This window comes from Mixophyes fleayi, chromosome 3, assembly GCF_038048845.1.
Source record: "Mixophyes fleayi isolate aMixFle1 chromosome 3, aMixFle1.hap1, whole genome shotgun sequence".
NCBI lineage: Eukaryota > Metazoa > Chordata > Amphibia > Anura > Limnodynastidae > Mixophyes > Mixophyes fleayi.
In genome coordinates, this window is record NC_134404.1 from 293298139 (window position 1) to 293321248 (window position 23110).

The following is a 23110-nucleotide window of genomic DNA, read 5'->3' on the forward strand; positions in this document are numbered from 1 at the left end:
TATAGTTGTGGCTAAAAAATATTTGTTTAAGAAATCCCCAAAAACTCTAGCAAATGTGTGTTTGTTGCCAGCAGTGATGTAAATGAATTGATTTATAATGTACGTACGACTGTCGTTCATTATAGGAACTGTTTTCAAAATGTACTTAGAATCTGGCTTCTTGCATATGTAAATTGTCTTCCTTTGTGTTTGTCATTCTGATGTTTGCTAGCTAGCGGGAGAAAATAGAAAGCACATATAACATCCTTTTTCAGTACTCTAACCTTCTAGGAAAATACATTTACTTAATGTTTTGTTTTTTTGGTATAGTAATTTAAGTGAACCACTCTAATAGATATTTTCCTGGGGGAGCTGTAGTCCAGCTAAACATTACTGGGGTGCCATCTAGTGGCAAATGAAATACCGCAGCACATTATTACATCTCTTATTTCTTCTATATTTAGCACCATTCCACAGCCTTCATCATCATCAGCTATTTATATGGCGCTACTAATTCTGCAGCGTTGTGGAATTGAACATGCAATAATAAAACAGGAAGGCGAACTTACAATCTAAAGGTGATGCAGGGAATGAACAGACTCAAGAAAAACACTAAAATGTCTGGTGCCTAATTATTTAGGTTGCGATGTTTACAACTATGTTTTCAATGGATAAACTCTAATGCTAAAGAATCCACAAAACTTCCACCTGAGATGCTTTATCATCTTGAGGTGCTAGATGACATCTGAGGAAACTCTTGAGCCAGGTGGAAGAACTTGGCAGGTATCTCTGTGGTCTATGTAGTTAGCTTCATCCTATCAGATGCGTGACGCTTGCTGCAGACATCCTCCATCCACTGATAAATTCCCCAAGTAGCACAGCCTACAGAAGCCACAACTAAGAGGTCTGGATGTGTGGGAGCCTCAGTGGTTCTATAAACACTCGTCCACAAAGATGAGAGGAGATGATAACTAAAAAAAAGAACATATGCAAATCAAACTACTTTATAGTATTGTGCTTTCTGATTTTATCCATATATTTAACATTGCTCTTTTCTTCACAGTTCATATATGATGAAAAAGTTTCCTGGTAAGTTAATATTTTGAAATCACTCCACCTAATATTTAACTAGCAAATTTGTAGGTAGTAGTTTAACAATAAAGCTAATGTATATTTGTATTAAAATATATATAGATCATATTCGCCTACTCTCCCGGATTGTACGGGAGGTTCCCGACAGGGCCAAGCCTTAATGACGTAATTCAAATCATCAGGCTCTGCCCCCCCGCATCTCAGTATTACATAGCAGGGTGTGGGATGGAGTCATTGTGCCCACTCAGGGATCTCCCAGAGGGTAGTTAATGAAATTTATCAAATAAGATAAAGACATGTTGTTTATTATGTATGGAAATATGCTGAACAAGTGGGTGGGGTACGGGAGAACGGAGACGTGAAAGCCGACATTGTTTTAAACGACTGGACAATAACGCTGGCTATAAGCCTACAATAATAAAATGACTACTAACCATATAAGAGACATGACGTTTTTTCGAAGCTTGAAATGACCGTGTACTGTAAAATCCAAATAAGCTAAACACCTACACCTAAAATTACGTAATATACTATGGACATACTAAAAATGGCGCCATGTATGACGGAATACAGACGCTGAGTCCGAGTATTGCCGCTTTAAAACCCCCATTTTCAGTATGGCAATAGTATATTACGTCATTTTGCGGTGTAGGTGTTTAGCTTATTTGGATTTTACAGTACATGGTCATTTCAAGCTTCGAAAAAACGTCCTGTCTCTTATATGGTAAGTAGTCATTTTATTATTGTAGGGCTTATAGCCAGCATTATTGTCCAGTCGTTTAAAAAGATGTCGGAATTTAGAAAGTTGTCTAAATGACTACCACCGGAACAAGTAAAGGTATATATTGATATATATTTTTAAATAATATTACATTATCACACTGTTAATAACCTAGAGGAATTGGACAAAATTCATATCTGAACACTAACATTTTGGGGTTTAGCAGTCATTTAATACTTAATACTTTAATAGGATGAAACAGCTTCACCAACCCCATGTGTGCTAGAAGTAGCAGTGAGGCCAAGTAATATGTGCAACAGTAATATGTCAGCAGTAGTAATAATGTCTAGTAATATGTCAGCCACAGGTACTAGTAATACCAAGTATTATTTATACTGTAATAGTAGCACCCATTAATATGCCTGCAATGACAAAAATAAGTCACCAGGTTTAGTACTTCTGCTGTTACCTCCTCTACATCCAGCCGCTTGTTTCACCAGATAGTAGCACCATCCAGCAACACTTTCTGTCTCGTATCAGTTGATAGGAAGTGAGGGCTACTGGCTTCTAATAAGTTGCGGTCTGTGGCTAACTAGAGGTAGCGTGTGCCCCACATCATTACAAGTGACCAGATGCACTTCGCAATGGCTCCCTTCTTGGAGCAGGGGAATATTAACTTTTTTTTTTTTTAGATTTTTTTTTAGATTTTTTGCTGGGGTATACAAGAGAGCCACATATTGATTGTAGTTTGCTTGATTGGGTATCAGTAATCAATACTGTCAGAGCTAATTCAACAAAAGTTTATAGTGTTTATTTTTATTGCATTTGATATTGACAAAATGATTACTTCATTTTTTGCCATTTGTTTTGGGCTGTTTTTGCTATACTAACCTATTCTTGTATCTCTTCAAAGGTGGGAGTCATTGATTTTGGTATTGATGTATGCTGTTTACATTCTTATAATGAAGTAAGTTACAAATGGTTGTAGTTGCTATTCATTTTAGTGTTAGTCCTAATGTTTCCTAACTTGCACGACATAGTCCACTTAATATAAGATTCAGTTAATGTACACTGTCCTTAAATGGTACATAGAGTAGGACATAGTTCACAAAATTGTGAGTTGCTTTCTTGAACTCTTGTTGTGAGAGCCCAGTAGAAATATCACGTTAGTGCCTAGCATGGACAATTTTTTGTTTTACCTAAGCAAGTCAGCTAACATGGAATTATACATTCAAATAAATATATACAAACATGAGGTTCACTTAAGAAACCCTGCAAGTATATGCAAACATTGCACTCATAGGCTAAGTATGAAAACCTCTGCCAAACAATAGTATAGAGGTGCAGCTTGAAGTTGTTAGTAATACATGTTAAAACCACATTACTCTATTTGTACACAATATAATAATGTAATGAAGTATCATTTACCTAAGAGAGAAGTGTCTTGACTGTTATTAATTATTGCGAAAGTTGCATTTTCCATATAAATATAAGTAAACAAACGCCTGCATATTGGTTGTAAATCCCTTTACAAATCCAAGGGCAATCTTCTTTAATTCCGAATGGAAAGGACATGTAAGTAACGCAGATAAACAAGCTTAACTTGATATAATATTGCCGCAACGCTAATGAAATAATTGCTATCAGCTGGAAAATTCAACACACAGCCAGTCAAAGGCAGCTAGATACCACTGCTGATTATCATCATCATCATTGTGTACCGCTGCACCAGCTCCAGTACCATCAAGAGCTTTGCCTCCTAAGAAGTATACCTGGGGATGCATCCACATCTAATGTTATACTTACATGAACACGCTCTTTCTGCACTCAGCTTCGCTTGTCTGCCTCTCCTAGTCCTTGGTCCACCTCTCCAGGTATAAGGCAGCATATGTGTGTCTTATCTGCCCCCTAAAAAATGCTGCGTCCTTCTCTCAGTGAGGTCCATGTGGTCTTAGTCGCATAATAAATTCTATTTACCAGGATGAAACACTTGAGTAGTCTTTATTTGGCCAGCACTAATATTTTAGCCTATTTTGATTCAACATATACAGTATGTTTGATTTAACTGTATGCAGGGCTTACCAGTAATGGTAGTCAGCCTCCTTCCTGACGAATATCAAGGACGACTGTTCTGCCCACGGACTTGAACCAATTCCGATGAAGGAAGAAGCCAGCACCACTTTATGACGTCACTGACATAGGCGATGGTATTAAGGGGGTAATGTAAGTAAGCGCCCATGTACAATGTAGAAGGCTATGTAAACTACATTGTACATGGGCGCATACTTAAATTACCCCCTTAACAGCAGCGATAATACCGTCACCTATGTCAATGACGTCATAAAGTGGCGCCGGCTTCTTTCTTCATTGGGATTGGTTCAAGTCGGTGGGCAGAACAGTCGTCATCGATACTCGTCAGGAAGGAGGCGTTGAACTCTAGATGTCAGGGTAAGTCTTGTCGAGGTACTCAGCATCGATATGCCGTACCCCACCCCTTACCAGTAAGTCCAATTATAACCACACACTGTATAGTACAGCATAATATATTTTATGCAGCTTCTATACTATAAGTACCCAACAATCTACAATATTAACTTCAGTTTCATGATGTTGTGATGTGAGAAGACCATAACATCACTTCCCCCATGTTTTCATGGTATCAGTGCACGCTGTAGGTTCCCACTTAAATTTGGGGCCTACTGGCAACTATAATAGCCAATCTAAGCCTGACTATGTGCTACATTAGGTTGTGGATATTCAAGGATTTTATTTGAACTGATGCTAAAGTATGAAGTTTATACATTCTATTGATATGTCCGTCACTAAATTTGTGGTCCACAGCCGTGTCATAGAACCAAATTATTTAAATTCTATATCTGGTATATTCACAAAATTACTAAAGATAGGTTAATATACAAAACAAGTAACTGTAATAAGTAACTGTTCTCAGAGGCACCAATAAAATAATGAAAATTGTAGTGATGACTTGGGACTTTGTTCACCCGGCATACAGGGTCCTAACAAGGCTTCAGGTGCAGCACAGTATGTGAGGTGGCATTTTCACTCCACAACCTGTATATAAAACTGTTGAAGGAGTTGGTGATGAATTGCATAGGGTAGCAGCACTCTCTCTGACAAAGGTATAGAATGTTCTATGTAATAGATGGCTAGTGGATGGAGGTGGGCTTGGGTGCTGAAGGTTGTGTGTCTACAGACTCAGATGATGTCAATCTGTCCCTACACGTAAGAACTGAAGGTTTTCTATTTACTATAGCACTGAGAACGCATGAGTGACTAGGAGTTTCAGGGTTCTATATTATTCTTATACACTAACTTCACCAAGTGACCCCAGGCTGTTTTATTAATCTAGGTTCAACTCCTCTATACATCAGTGCTTTGAAAAGAGGACAAAAGGAGCAGGGAACTTGGCAAATGGATTGGCAAGTAATGCAGAACTAGATGACAACATCAACTGTGAGGCAACCGTGGTATTACTCAAGAAAGGTAATAACGCCTAATTCACAGCTTTTCATTTAATTAGCTGTCTGATTACCGTTATAAAAATATAATAAAACAGTTTAGAAGACAATATGTAGAAGAAAAGTAAATTATGAATTTCTTAACTAAAAAAAGAAGAGTTGCTTAATGATCCTTTCACACATATGTGTTTCCCATCTGGATTTCGCATGGTTTGAAGGATTGGAAACTAAGTTCCAGACGGATAAGGATGTGCCCATTGCTTACATGGTGCTTACATTGCTTACATGGTGCTTACATTGCTTACATGGTGCTTACATTGCTTACACAGTGGAGACAGCAACAAATATTAATGAGATTTCCTTTGTTTTCTGCCTGCTCAGTGGTATTAGGTATAAGTGGTATTATAGTACCTGTATATACCTGTGATGTACTGTTTACTTTTTGTTAGTAAAGTTGCTAAAAAATAATAGATTAAAAAGGCAGCATATTCTGGTGGCTAAAATGCAAAATAGAGCACATTCCAGTGGCTAGTATACAGTATAGACCCATTCTGGTGACCAGTAGTTTCTCCATGTTACATGACTTGCCAGCATATTTCTTTAATTAATCTTTCATGTACATAGTTCTCTTAACCATTAGTGTTCAGGTGACTGCACACATTGCCATTCAGTTGCTGAACAACCAGATCTGTGACCAATTTTCCCACACAGAGCGAATGCCAAAATTGTAGCCATGATTGTCTAATGACTTCATTGTAACAACTGTGCATACTTATGTGATCATCACCAAACCAAATGTTTCAGACCCACAAATATTTGAGTCCCACCCATGTAGCGAGTTGGTTGACCCTGTCAAAAATGATATGGCCAGCAATAGTCTTTGTTTGTGACCTAGTATATACTCCTTGCTTTGCACTGTACATTTGTAGATCCTACAAATGTTCTTGATTGACACCATTTTCTTCAGCGCTGTTCTAGACCATTAGTGAGTAGACAAGCTACAAGGGTCACAGTACTGTAAGTGGAAAAGTCTGAAAGCTGTCAGTTAGACTGGCAGTATAAGGACACAGCTTATCTTTGTAGGGGACAAGCTTGTCGTTACAGGTATAGGGTCAATTGGCATGATATATTTATTGCTCCATTAACAAATAAGATTCCCAATCTCTTTTTCAAATGACAGGATTGCTATCAGACATGTTAGTAAACGTGGTCCAACCAAACCAGCAGCTCTCATGTGGTCCATGATCTGTACAGTAATTCTGAGCATCACACGGTCATATTTTGTCCAATATGGGCAACCAGCTGTGTGGTCATATTGGGATGTAAGCCTGTCACTCAGAGCTGTGGCAGGATTGCAGGTTGGCCCAAGTGGAATTAGCGTAATAAAACACCAGATTGCAAGCACTTGATATGAACTCACTCATACAAACCTAAATAATACAATTATAAGGGAAACTTTATCAGAAGATAAATAACATTTCTCTTGATAATACTCCCACGTGCAATTTCATGGTTCATGTTTTAAGTCAGAATAGCATTTACAGTCTGAATCCAAGCGACAAACCCCCCAGCACACTGCTATAACCAACAAAGGATCTGCATATTTCTATTTGTACATAAAAATGCAGAAATCTCAGTTGCACACACTTGTAAATGTATTGTATGGTAGCTGATGGGGAGTGCTGTTGCTGTATTGCCATTTGGAGGAGTTTGGGGTACCTCTTGGTAAGTTAGCTCTCAATTTAAAAACACATATATGTCCAAAATAGGGACTCTCATTGTTTAGAGTTAGGACCACCCTATTATCAGAAGCACCTTGACGGGGCGGGTGGCTTATCATACATTTGCAATGTGTGCAACTAAGATTTCTGCATTTATATGTAAAAATAGAAATTTGCAGCTCCTTTGCTGGCTATAGCAGTGTGCTGGGGGGTATCTCTGTGTTTGTTCCTTTCAGGATAACCCCACCCTTTCAATCACCTGCTATGAACCTATCAATTGATGAAGCAGTTGGCACTTCTGCTTTATTAGTCTGAATCCAAGTTCAGATATTATAAATAAATGACATTATAAATGTATTTTTGTTGTGTGCAAATTTGGAAAAGAAACATAGTGGATGTGTCTGGATATGAATCATCACATCTTATTGATGGTTTTCGGTTACAGGAAATTTTCGGCGCAAAACCTCTGTGATAATGGTGGATGAGATACTATCTGCCTATCCGCACCAGCTGTCATTCTCTGAGGCCGGACTGAGGATAATGATAACTAGTCACTTTCCACCAAAAACTCGCCTCTCCATGGCCAGTCGCATGTTGATAAATGAGGTTAGTATAAACCTGTGGCCTATAACATCTTCTCTAACTAGTACAATCTAGATGTTAATGGGGTTGTATACTTATCTTGCATTAAATGCTGATTCCTGCTTTCATATTGTTGGATCTGAAGAAGTTTGAAAAGGTGGGAGCATTCAGTGCTGAACAGGTAGCATCTACACTAGTGAAGATGTTGGAAAGCGAGGCTTGTGATTGGCATGTGCACTTACAGCCAATCATCTGTCACTAAGTGCTCCCCCCTCCTTCACACTGTCAAAAACATGTAGTCTCTGCAAATACCAGTACAATGTATAGTTTAACCCTCTAGATTAGTTTTGTAAATACAAATATACTCTATAAACAAAATATTAGTTTAAAATTATATACAAAATGCAATAAAGTTAAAATTTAATATATATATAACTTTGTTATGGTGGTCTTCGTATTTTTATATGTGGAATAGTACTTTTTTTTGCACTAGGCAGAGTGGTTATGACTCAAGATTTATAATATGAGCAGAGTCTTATTTATTATTATACCCATTGTGATGATAGGTATGATAAATCGTGAAATCACTTATTGCCTACCTTTATCAGTGTAATATCACAGAGGCATCTGTTAACTCTCCGTTCCCTGTGCCATTCTCTGCATAATCATTTTGACTTTTATGGGTCTATTTATGAAAGGGTGAAGTGCTCTATTGCACTATTGCTGGCAAAAACTCTTAATAGGGTTCCTTATTGCATTACCCTGTACATCAAAGGTGTTACCGCTGGCAATAACATCTTGTTTTGCCAATGAGAACCCCATGAGTATGTGTCGCCAACAAAGGCTTCCTTGTTTCAAAGCATAGACAACAAATCTGGAGTTGTAGAATTTATTTGAGACCCACCACCATGATCATATACATATTATTATCTATCTTGTATATTATTGATGTACTACTAAGTTGCAGTGAACATTTTATTATATATTAATGCGTCTCGAAAGTTATATAATATAATGTTTTGAAAGGATTGACTATTCCCAGCTGTGCAGCTTCATGAGGGGTGCATATTAGGTAGTAATGGGAGTTTGCCAATAATAGAGATATTAGAAATCCAAAATAGAAGGCATAGCTAGAATGACTGGTTTGATATTTGCATCATATAATTAAGTGACCCTTTCAGTGTGTGTGCCTTACATTTTGGTTAATTATGAAACACTTAGATCTTGGACAGGAAATGTAGAAAAACATTTTTACGTTCATTTTTCTTGATGAAGGTCATACAAATAGATCTATTTCATTTCCCAGTTTTATGAAGTGACCCATGAGTATTCTTTGACTTTGTTCAATACCAATGTGTGTTTCTGGTACCTCTGGTACCTCTCTGCCTAATGTCTGTACTTGGTGGTCCCTTGCAGAGACAGAGGTTAATAAACAGCCGAGCCTATGCAAATGGGGAGTCAGAAGTCTCTATTAAAATTCCAATTAAACATGCTGTTGAGAATGGGACGGGTCCTGGGAACTCTGCGGAAAGAAATGTAAATGGCACCAGAAAGGACGATGATGTTGCTGAAACTGGCAATGAAACGGAAAATGAAAACGAAGACAACGAGAATAATGAGAATGATGAAGAGGATGAAGAAGAGGATGATGATAACGATGGACCTTTCACACCTTTTGACATCCCACGTGAGTCCCAATGATGTCACACTTTGAAGTCTGCTTTAGGTGTTCACGTAAACTTGTCAGGGTAATTTGTGAAATGCGTTGGCCCCGGCACTTAGACAGTAAAACTGATCCCATCGCTGCCACCACTGCATTCTCAAGTTGTGAATGGAGTTTCCATCCTTACAAAAACCCTGGGGGCATTATTGAGAAAGTTCTGCTACCCTAGTCTTGTGACAGCGCAGCATCTCATGATGGGATCCAGATTTTCTGATTTCTAAAAAATCGCTTTCCATTTTGTTTCTTTTTCTCTAACTCAAGCAAGATTAACAATGGCCACTTTCCAGACACAAAACAAGAAGCCATCAAGGAGTTGTGGGTAGGGACATGCAAATGATATGGCTATATGCCGATTTTACCTTTTATCTTGTATCTGGAACACCTTTAATGCAAGGAAGTGGTGTAGATATACATTGTAAAAAAAAATACATTGGGGAATTTATGTTTGAATTCACAACATTCAAAGTGGTGATCTGCCTGTCTCATAATCACTAAATAGTGAAGGAGCTGTTTTTTTAGTTTTTTTTTTAAATAAAGTAGAAAAATTCTTGAAAGGTACATTAGTGAGATGACAAATGCACATATAAATTTAACAGTGAGTATGACACTCTCTCACCTAGCTTTTACAAGACAAATACAGCTTCATATGAACATAGTACCATGAAAATGTTGTTTTGTTTTAAATTATACAAATAAGGGGTAGAAGAGAAAAAAAGAGGGGGTAAGGGGGTGGTACAAGGCAAAATGGGAGAAAGGGAGAGAACCGATTGGGAGGGTTAGGGAAAGGGAGGAGGAATTCACGCTTTTATGTTTTTAGCAAAAGATAATAGCTCAATCTGGTATTTCCAGTAGAGGGAGCTGTTTTAATATATGATAACATAGATTTTGGGGTAAATCTGCATATATGTGAGCTGGCTCGCGCATGTGCACTGGTACTGGAAACCCGTACTTGTGCTTCCTCTTCCAGATTCAATATAAAATGTAAAAAAAAATAGATTTTGGGTTTTTTTAACAAAAAGAAAGGAAAAAAAAATAAACTTTTTAAAAAACACAGTAAATAGTAAAGATTTTTTTCTGTTGGGGGGATCTGCTTTCACCTTCCTTAGATGGCAATAATGATAGGATGACAGCAGCGTTATTTGTGTTGACGCTGTCCATATTAAATAGGCTACTCCATATAAGCTTCATCAGACAGACTCGGCGATAGCAATAGACAGCAAAAGCTATAACCAGAAGGGAAGGCTTTGTTAATTGGGGAGAACCCTAGATCTGGCGAAAAGACCAGTTTTTGTCAGATTTAGGGCTTTTCCTTACTTGATAAATAGACCCCTTAATATAGTAAATAAGGGGTTTAAACCATATATTTTTTTAAAAAGTTCAAGTGGCACAAAAAACATTTAAAAGTTTGGAAAATCTTGCAGCTAAGGCTAAGCCCTAGCTTGTATTTATGATGTTCCAAATTATTCATTTTTTTAAGTCAATGGAAGAAAAACAGTTTAGCTTTGTATCCTACTAAAGATTCCAGAGTTAGATGTGTATTATCCTTGGTTTATATAGCACTCACATATTATGCAGCACTGTACAGAGAATATTTATCATTCACATCAGTTGCTGCCCCATAGAACACACACACAACCACACTAGGATTCAGGCTGTAAGCAGACAGTTACACTACCACTATGTTTTTTACCTGTGGGAGGAAACTGGAGCAAACTCATGCAAACACGGGGTGAACATCCAACATGATTAGATTTGCATGCAGTTACTTTGTTTTTGCAAAAGGTGTCTCATAAATGGCGGGAGGTTATATATACTAGATATATATGTAATTAAAAAGTGCACCCCATGCTCCATACTGCTTGGCTTTTCTAAAAGTATTACTTTGGAATTATGAAAATCAGCTCCTGTAATATTAGGTGAGATGTAATGTATTAGAAAGACCAGTGGGTGGCACTAGATGAAAGCATATGATTGTGTATATGAGTATCTGTGCACTATTATCTGTGTGCTTGGGTAACAAGACTTTTCATACATTTATGTTTACTTTACTAATATGCTGAAGTGACACATAGGGCCTGATTCAATAATGCGCGTAAAACGAACGTATTGTGCGCTTTTTTTAAAAAAATGCAAGTAATTTGGAAATACGCATGTCCGTATTCAACTTCAAGTAGTTGTGAAGAAAAGTCTTGTTGAATATGGGTTTAGTTATGCTCTGTATATATGTTTTTTTGGGGGGTTTCTCTCTCCATAAAATACATTTATCAGGATGTTATTAATGTCTACTGTAGATAAAATGCATTTTTACAGTTGCTCCTGATTACTAACACATGTTCATCATCACTATCACTCAGCACTTACACCTGCCCTGTAGCTGGTGCAAGTGATACGGCAGAAAAACACGTACCTTGGAGATGCGCAAAGCTTGAATCGGATGTTGCTGCGTGTCTTCGACCTTGGCACACACTTACTGTACATTGACTGGGTGCACACGCCCCCTCCCTCCCCATTCCCTCCCATGAAATCATAGGCTGTCGGAAGTGTCCTTTGCGTTCCAAGATGACTTGGACGTTCTTGCGCTCACTGGCTCATGTCCGTTTCTGAGCAGTGCAATGTCATGCAAAATGCGTCACGTTCCTTAATGAATCAGTCCCATAATCTGTATATTTTCATGTGCGTTTTCCCATGTAAATAGCCACATTTCATCAGAAGCATCCCACACAAGATAGAGCAGGGCCCTCCAATTGTAAAGCGCTATGGAATATGTTGGCGCTATATAAATAAATGATGATGATGATAGAGAATCACCATATAATTAGTGTATAAAGAAACAGGCACTTGCAGTCTCAGTTACTAAGCTAGAACAGTATCGCCTACTGTGTTTACCTCTGTTTATGGAAGTGCTCTGCCGAGCGTGACTTCATTCATTATCTGAAACTCTGGACACCCCATTTCTAGTTATGTATGACATGATTATTTCTTACCCACGGTAATACATCTGTTTGCCAACAGCTGGGAAAGCCGAAAAAGCAAAATGGATGGTAACCTGGCCGCTGTGTTTCCTTATGTACTTCACGGTACCCAACTGTGCTAAGCCACGCTGGGAGAAATGGTTCATGGTCACGTTTGTCGCGTCCTCCATCTGGATTGCAGCTTTCTCTTACGTGATGGTCTGGATGGTAAGTAAATTATAACCGTTGGTCAGACAGTGTGTACATTATATGACTAAAGAGGGGAATACATTTAAGGCCAGTGCAAGGTTTCACTGTGTCCACATCAAAACTTCAGCCTACCGGCCCTGCTGCCCCTAGTACTCTCTTATCACCTGATAATACTCTGTATTTATTAATCAGGGATCATTAGAAAGGTTTCCATGCGATGCCACCAGAGTGGGCATGACCATCAAGCAAGGGGAGTTGCTATCATTTTATACAGTGCTAGACTGCACACCAACTGCTTCCCATCCCCTTCAGATACACAGGCAATACTGCGTGCACTACTGTTAGGGGCACGTAGTTCACCCTTTACAAGCAGAGCCATGCGAAGTGGGACATTCCTCCAAACTGTCCTTGTAGTGAGGACAAAGTCCTGACTGAGCAGCACAGTCACCCAAAATCAGGACGTCCTCACTAGAACCCAGACATTTGGCAGACTGTCCTGTTCCCTCTTACCTGTTCTTGAAGCTTTCACTACCTACTGCTGGTGCTGCCGGTGTCTTAAGCTCAGTTGTTGTTTTGTGGATACTGGAATGTTTGGTCCCTGTTTGGAAAAAGGGATAAGTACATGAAATATGAAGTTTAGCAATGAGTGAAGACTCTAGACTTCCCTCCCTAGCCGGCCCTGTCACTAAATCAACGCACCCACAATTAATAGGCCTCCCTACTTGCAACCAGCCCAACATTAAATAATAGACTCATTTCCCTCCAACGAGCATGGACATTAAGTTAATAGTATTCACATTGAATAAACAGACCTATTTCCATGCCAATAAGCCGCCATATTAAATAACAAGTACTCATGTTTAATAAATAGGCCTCCTTCTCCCCAAACTCAGCCCAATATTCAAATAATAACCCCCAAATGACCCCAGCACTATAAATTTACACTATAAAGTATCAGGGTTAAGGACAGTCCCCGCCTTAAGTTAATAAGCAACACCATAATGCTACTATTATATTAAATAGCTCCCACAAATAAATAAGTAGATCACACCCACCAATGATTTATTAGTCCAGATCATCACTCCCTCCAGGGGCGGAGCTTGTGTGACTGGGAGGGGCAATGCTGCCTGTCACATCCTAGATGGATGTCAGGATGGCCGCCATGTAACTAACAAAACTGTGGGGAGACCAGCAGCTTTTGAAGTTACTTCAATTAAGCAACGCTGCCGCCGCCGGCATGGACTAGAAGAATCTCTTCAGTTTAATGCCCAATGGCCTTCTCAAGACACGGCACCCTCAAGCTGCCTAGTGGTAGCGCCGAGCCTGAATACATTACACATATCCTGGTGCATTTATGAAAACTGGGGTACAGGAAAATATTGCTGTAACCTTCTGCATCCATTCTAACATTTGCTGTCATTTTCTGAGCTGTAATAAACAGTTAAATATAACATAAAGCCCTGTGTTCCTGTGTAAGAGTTTTCTTACATGTCTCCATTCAAAGCTCTTAGGATTTCTACAGACAAAGTACAATATAACAACATGTATTAGCTGCAGTCATCCAACGTCAGATATTTCAGCATTAGCCATGACCAAGCACTGATTGCACCTCACGAATGACCCCACTGTGCCACCATAGATATACAATGGAGGCAGCAGGCTTTTTCACCACAGTCTGTCACTTTGTAGAAAGAAATGTGCTCCATCTGTATAACTAATTATGCATTTCACATAATATATCTGTTAGAGCTCAGTAGCCATATATTATTAAGTATATAACCAACCAAAGCTTAGTTTAGTGACCATATCTCAGTATAGATGTATATTGTACAACAATATTTGAATGTTCATAAATCCAGAATTTGTTAAAACCCATATTTGCTACATGAAACTCACTAACTAGTAAGAACATAGGCTAGTGATCATGTTTTAGTAGAGTCCACCAGAATACGGATGTTATGTGGATGCAGATGCTCTTTGGGCTGTGATAATGAGCGTAGTGCTGAGGTTTTGTGTATTAAGTGAAATTGGCAACAATTCAGAAAATACTATGTTACTACGTTACTATGTTACTATGTTACCTAATGCAAATGTTTTCTTGCTTTCATTTGTGACAATCATTATAGAAGACAGTGAACAAAATAATGGACATTCCAGAATATTATAAAACACATTTATTTTAAAACAGCATCATTATTTCTTCTTTGGTGTTTTACAGGTGACTATAATTGGGTTTACTTTGGGAATACCAGATGTAATTATGGGGATCACCTTCCTGGCTGCTGGAACTAGCGTACCTGACTGTATGGCCAGCCTGATAGTAGCAAGACAAGGTTTGTGCCGTTTAATTCACTATTGTCTTTTGTAAACAGTTACTTACAGCCAGCATGGTAATACAGTGGCCTTACAAACAACACTCTGGACCTGATTCATTAAGGCGCGCAATACGAATGTAATGTGTATTTTTTTCTTAATTTACCAGAATGGTAATAATGTCTACTGTACGTAAAATGCATTTTTACAGTTGCTGTCTATTGCAAACACATTCTCTATCATACATACACTGTAGTCATCACTAGTAATCAGCACTGACACCAGACCTGAGGCTGGTACAAGTGGTACGACTGAAAATCCCGTACTTTAGAGATGCCCGAAGCATGAATCGGGCGCTACTGCGTGCCCTCGAGCTGGGGGCAGCATGGTGGCTCAGTGGTTAGCACTTCTGCTCATAGCGCTGAGGTCATGGGTTCAATTCCTGAGCAAGGGCTTATCTGTGTGGAGTATGTATGTTCTCCCCATGTTTGCATGGGTTAATTCCGGATGCTCCAGTTTCCTCCCGCACTCCAAAAAACATAATAGGTTAATTGGCTGCTGACAAAATTATGATATGAATGGAAAATATTCTCTGTACATCGCTGCGGTAGTGGTGGCGCTAGGTAAGCAAATGGTGATGCTGAATTGCGCTCTTTGGTGTATATTTCGGTTTCGTGAAAGCGCAGAGTGAAAAAACGCGAAATAGGCCATGTAAATGGACTTACGTTCCTTAATGAATCAGGCACTCTTTGTACACCATAAAATGGCTTTGGTTTTGCACCTGTTCCGCCTATTACAAGTCATGGGGTCTACTCTCCACTGCCGGAAGGCACATCTGCAAACTCATAGTGCGCCTTGGTGTGCGAAGACAGAAGAATCAAACAGGCATATAAACGTCACATCAATCCTCATGCCTCTTTCATTAAATAACCACTTCCATGTGCTCCTAACATACTGCTCGCTTTAGCCTCATTCATGCTTAAATAAATCATCATATTTCCACATTATTGTGTGTGAAGCTTTTTATTATATTGCTGAGAGTGCATCTATAAATGTTTGGAGTGTGTATAGAATTGCGCTACTCCACCATCGTGCAGCATAGAGGCGCAAAATAGTTTCAATTAGAAGTGAAGAATGAGACCAGAAGGTGCGAGGTGCCGGGTGCCTCACTGTACATTAGATACTCCCCCTCTGCCCACTTTGTAATGATCTATTTACATTTTTAAAATCCATTTTTTTCTAAGTAGCAGTTAATTTTATTTATTTTTTTTTGTCCTGTAAAACATATACACACAGGAGAACGTTATCTCTCAGGTATTGTTGCTCAGATGAGGTATCTAATAGCCATATACTCTAGTGGCTAATTTATCATGCTTTAACAGGCCTTAACTTTTCAGGAAAGTAAAACGTGCAGATTTGTCTTTCAGGGATGGGAGACATGGCTGTATCTAACTCCATCGGAAGCAATGTATTTGACATTCTTATTGGACTTGGACTCCCTTGGGCATTGCAGACACTGGCCGTGGACTATGGTTCATATGTAAGTTTCCTATATTGTCTAATCTGTACGTTCTTGTTCACCTTTGTTCAGAACAGTAGAGGTAGATTTATTCATGTATAACACACTACAGAAAATTTCTCCCAATGTGATATCGCTAATGATTTTACCAAGGATTGAAAGTCCCGATCAGCAGCCCATTCATGGGGACACTATACAAGTTCTGCAAGATTTACCTTCAGATCTGTGCTCTTCATCTGCCTTAACCATCAGCTGAAAAGATCGTGACTCTATAAACTCTGTGTAGATCTGCCTACACTGCTGGTCATGAGTGCATACATACTGCAGAACATACATACATACATACTGCAGAACATACATACATACATACATACATACATACTGCAGAACATACATACATACATACATACATACATACATACATACTGCAGAACATACATACATACATACTGCAGAACATACATACATACATACATACATACATACATACATACATACTGCAGAACATACATACATACATACATACATACATACATACATACTGCAGAACATGCATACATACATACATACATACATACATACATACATACTGCAGAACATACATACATACATACATACATACTGCAGAACATACATACATACATACATACATACATACATACTGCAGAACATACATACATACATACTGCAGAACATACAGCAGAACATACATACATACATACATACTGCAGAACCTGCATACATACATACATACATACATACTGCAGAACATGCATACATACATAATACATACATGCATACATACTGCAGAAAATGCATACATACATACATACTGCAGAACATACATACATACATACATACATACATACTGCAGAACATACATACATACATACATACATACATACATACTGCAGAACATACATACATATATACATACATACTGCAATACATACATACATACATACATACAGCAGAACATACATACATACATACTGCAGAACATACATACATACTGCAGAACATACATACATACTGCAGAACATACAGCAGAACATGCATACATACATACATACATACATAATACATACATACTGCAGAAAATGCATACATACATACTGCAGAACATACATACATACATACATACATACTGCAGAACATACATACATGCATACATACATACATACTGCAGAACATACATACATACATACTGCAGAACATACAGCAGAACATGCATACATACATACTGCAGAACATGCATACATACATACATACATACATACATACATACATAATACATACATACTGCAGAAAATGCATACATACATACATACTGCAGAACATACATATATACTGCAGAACATACATACATACATACTGCAGTACATACATACATACATACAGCAGAACATACATACTGCAGAACATACATACATACATACTGCAGAACATGCATACATACATACATACATACATACATACATACTGCACAACATACATACATACATACATACATACTGCAGTACATACATACAGCAGAACATACATACTGCAGAACATACATACATACATACTGCAGTACATACATACAGCAGAACATACATACTGCAGAACATACATACATACATACATACATACATACTGCAGAACATACATACATACATACATACATACATACTGCAGAACATACATACATACATACATACTGCAGAACATACATACATACATACATACATACTGCAGAACATGCATACATACATACATACATACATACATACATACATACTGCAGAACATACATACATACATACATACATACTGCAGAACATACATACATACATACATACATACTGCAGAACATACATACATACATACTGCAGAACATACAGCAGAACATACATACATACATACATACATACATACATACATACTGCAGAACCTGCATACATACATACATACATACATACATACATACATACATACTGCAGAACATGCATACATACATAATACATACATGCATACATACTGCAGAAAATGCATACATACATACATACTGCAGAACATACATACATACATACATACATACATACTGCAGAACATACATACATACATACATACATACATACTGCAGAACATACATACATACATATATACATACATACTGCAATACATACATACATACAGCAGAACATACATACATACATACATACATACTGCAGAACATACATACATACTGCAGAACATACATACATACATACTGCAGAACATACAGCAGAACATGCATACATACATACATACATACATACTGCAGAACATGCATACATACATACATACATACATACATAATACATACATACTGCAGAAAATGCATACATACATACTGCAGAACATACATACATACTGCAGAACATACATACATGCATACATACATACATACTGCAGAACATACATACATACATACATACATACTGCAGAACATACAGCAGAACATGCATACATACATACTGCAGAACATGCATACATACATACATACATACATAATACATACATACTGCAGAAAATGCATACATACATACTGCAGAACATACATACATACTGCAGAACATACATACATACATACATACATACATACATACTGCAGTACATACATACATACATACAGCAGAACATACATACTGCAGAACATACATACATACATACATACATACTGCAGAACATGCATACATACATACATACATACATACATACATACATACTGCACAACATACATACATACATACATACATACATACTGCAGTACATACATACAGCAGAACATACATACTGCAGAACATACATACATACATACTGCAGTACATACATACAGCAGAACATACATACTGCAGAACATACATACATACATACATACATACATACATACTGCAGAACATACATACATACATACATACATACATACATACATACATACTGCAGAATTTGCCCAACATCGTTCCATCGTTTATAAAAAAAATTAGTCCAGTTATAAAATCAAATCAAACGATACAACGTGCTTTGGTGTAATAAAACATGATCACGGAGTGTACACACTAATGCAATATTTGATCTAACAGTTGGGTGAAAAACCTGTAATGTATAACCAGCCTAACATGCTGTTGTAATTCTCAGTGATTGAAGAATAATTCTGTGTTGAACCCTGATTAAGCTTACTTTATAGTGTAACCCCTTCATGTAGGCATATAAATCCTATGGCTGATCAACCTGGATTTCTGGAAACCATTTAGACGTAGCTCTTGTGATCCATGCTAGTGTTATTTTAGGATCTGCACTTTATAGCACAGCTCACTGTGATATAAATGTGTATATCTGATCTGGATAGTTGCTGACTCCCTTTATGCTACTACTATGGAAGATACCACAATGTACATACATAGGGAACTGAAAACCCTGCAATATTACAGTGTGACAAGTTGTTAGCTATTTCATCTATACTGTAGTTATATATGTATACATACCAGTGTATATTTTATACCATGCCTAACAAATAAACCTAAGTAGTCTCGAAAGCATTTAAGTAAAATTTTTCTCAGTTATTCAATAAATAGCATCTATCCATTCTATCATTGCATAACAACATTTATATATATTTACTTATATTGTTACATTTTAAACTTTGCTTTTGCATGTGGGGTAGGTAAGCTTGTATTTAAGGAACTGTGTGGAATTTTGAACAGGCCCTATATTTAACCACATAGAACCTGACTCATTAAGGAAAGTTAAGTAAAAAATGAGTAAGTAGTCTCCTGGACAAAACCATGTTACAATGCGAGGGGTGCAAATTAAATTTCTATTTTGCACATAAGTTAAATACTGTCTGTTTTTTCATGTAGCACACAAATATCAACTTTACATTTCAGTGTACAAATAAGCTATCAAGTATTTGTGTGCTACATGGAAAAACAGCCAGTATTTAACTTATGTGCAAAAACTAATTTGCACCCCTTGCATTGTAACATGGTTTTACTTAAGTAAGAAAACTTACTCAATTTCTTGCCTAAGTTCCTTAATAAATCAGACCCATAATGACTATGGACAGTACCGTCAGATAAACACTTCTAATCAAAAGTTGAAAGCAACACGTTTTAACCAGCATGGCGTCTGCCTAGTGAATTACAGATAATGTTCCAAAAAAAGCCAGCTGTGAGATCAATTGCTCTCAGTGGTGTTTCCTGACAGAGTGAATTCCTTGGCTAGCGTTTCCCCCCAGGGCACTTACACACTCTTAGCCGAAGAAAAACTTTCAAGGATTACAGCAGATACTTTTAAGTCCTGCATATTCTGTATATTTAAGGATTGAAAAGGAAATTATGGCACTTTAGATGGGTGTACCATATTGTATTTAATGAAAATGTAAATTCTTAGTCTAAAGGGTACCTCAGGTAAAAATATTTGTTTAACCCATTACCCCTAAACATAGAACCAATTCACTCAAACTAACAGCTGAGAAGCCTGAAAAAGAGTTCTGTCCATGTGTTTATCAGTTATGTGATGTAGAGAGATTTCTCTGAAATTAATGTTATTTACCTGGTAGAGCAGGCAAGTGGTGGAGTTTTGTAAGTGTCTGTGGTTTTGTGATAATACTCGTTTCACACTCAGAGGGGAATTCAATTATGCGCGGAGTGCCTCCGGAATGTTCGCGAAGGCGCTCCACGTTACCGCAACATCACAAATTTCTCTTTGCCCCTCATAGGGGAGCGAGGAGAAATCTGCAATGTAAATATCGAGGCTAGTTGAATTCCCCCCACAGTGTGAGTGATAGACTTAGAGCATGGTCCTAGTCAACGACCGTGAGGGGCAGAAATAAGCCTCCATAGGCATGGTGAGGGGGGCGCCGGCTCAGACTTCACCTGTGGGGTTGGTCCTGGCTATACTTTGGATCACTACTCTGATGCCTGCTAAACCTTTTCTGCATATCAGTTTACAAGCTGTTCTGTCAGAGATTATTCTTCAGTTTATTAATAATATTTCTGAGAAAGAAAAGTTCAAGCTTTTTATAGTGTTCTCCTGTTTTGTAACAGTCAGTTATCTTTATTTTCAAGTGCTCTGTCAGCTTCTTAGAGGGGCCCATGGTTGTTGAGAGTAGACACAACATTCTGAGAGGTTAGAAGGAGCAGAGTTGGAATAATTTGGTTTAATTTAAGGTCTAACAAGTCAATAAACTTTTGAGGACTTAAAAAAGTGTCAATAAACTAGAGGGGTGCCCAATATTTGCACATGCCACAATCTGTTAAATGCAACTAATAATAGTAATTAATTAAAATAAGCAAAAATATCTCAGGCCTGATTCATAAAGGAAAGGAATGCATACAAAAAAAGGAATAACTTTGCACCTTGGCAAAACAATGTTGCATTGGAGGGGGGGTAAATTTAAAATGTGGGTACAGAGTTATAGTTGTGGTAGGATATGTCCTAGATGAACTCTAAATTTCAGTGTAAAAATAAAGCTATCAAGTGTTTGTGTGCTACAGGAAAAAACAAAGTATTTATCTTATGTGCAAACTAATAAACTAATTTGCACCCCTTGTATTGTAACACGTTTGTCCAGCAGAAAACATAATCTTTTTTTGCCTTACTTTCCTAAATTAATCAATCCCCTCATGTTTAATTTGATCTTGAGTATGATGAACACCATTAAGTGCATCATAAACTGTACAAATATACAATAGAGAAAATAAATCCAGTGGAGATGTCAAGTGTGTTTACAAAACATTCAACATAAAAATGGTGTCCTAGATTGATGATTCCCTATATTTCCTGCTCACTTAAACATTCTTCATGATACTGCTGCCTCAGGTTGTCTCATTATAATAACTTCTCTGCAATGAACACAATTTCTTTTCGGATATGATTGTGATGTAAGGATTACTTTCAATGAATGACTTTGGAATTGTAGTATGATAGACAGACGTCAAGTTTTGGAGACTCATGGAAAATTTGCAGTAAGAGGGGGAAAATATACTTTATTTTTAATTGAATTCAGTAGCAGTAAATACAATATTAAACTGGGTTTTGACAATGAAAAATAACCCTTTTTAATCGTAGATGTATTTTGTCAAAAGCAAAACAAATTTTGTAATAAACAAATTAATTAGGCAGTTTGCTGGTCTGTTTCTTTCTGTGAAGGAGGTGTTCTGTATTTGGGATGTATAACTTTATATGTGAAGGTACAACAACCTAGATGTAAAGATCTTCTCAGTGGAGCAGGCAGGGGGGGGTTTCTGGGTCTCCCTCCGCTAAAAAAAGTGCCCTACATTGCGGCACTGTACTCTACAGCAGCCGCGGCGCTGTCAAAGAAGCGTCAGTACAGTGCTGCCTAAACGGAGCTTTTTTTTTCCCCCTTTATCCCCCTTATACAATCAACTTGTTATTTTTTCAGGCTGAGAACATCAAGAGTGCTTAGTTCTAGAATCCGGAGATCTGATCATTGGTTATGTGTCACAGATATGCAGCTTACTTTGTATAATTGAAGTAATGCTTTTTGTAAGGTTCAATGACTTTAAAAACAAATAGAGAACAGCAGCTGTAACTGAGTGAAAGAGCAGAGACTGCTGCCATCACTAAGGCACATGACATTATTTCCTGTGTGAATTACATCACCACACAAAACTTTTTATACAAATTGCCAATTAGATATGAATATAAACTTGCAATGTGGACAAGTCCAGCTGTTAATGCAAACAATAAGAATATTTGTTAAAGGGTTGTGACCTTTTATTCATACAATTTGTTAATTAAAAAATATTTGTTAAATCAGTGGAAACAACTTT

At 37.6% G+C, this 23110-nt stretch overlaps 1 protein-coding gene across 1 annotated transcript in view; it reads left to right on the plus strand.

Annotated features, from left to right (window-relative positions):
• The window catches only part of SLC24A3 (solute carrier family 24 member 3), a 311310-nt gene that overhangs the window by 278315 nt on the left and 9885 nt on the right, over positions 1–23110 (plus strand). Inside the window, exons 8-15 of the mRNA XM_075203825.1 lie at positions 1043–1068; positions 2706–2759; positions 5163–5296; positions 7438–7598; positions 8991–9261; positions 12310–12476; positions 14677–14791; positions 16199–16311. Coding sequence (XP_075059926.1) covers positions 1043–1068; positions 2706–2759; positions 5163–5296; positions 7438–7598; positions 8991–9261; positions 12310–12476; positions 14677–14791; positions 16199–16311 — 1041 coding nt within the window. The remainder of the gene's footprint in view (positions 1–1042; positions 1069–2705; positions 2760–5162; positions 5297–7437; positions 7599–8990; positions 9262–12309; positions 12477–14676; positions 14792–16198; positions 16312–23110) is intronic.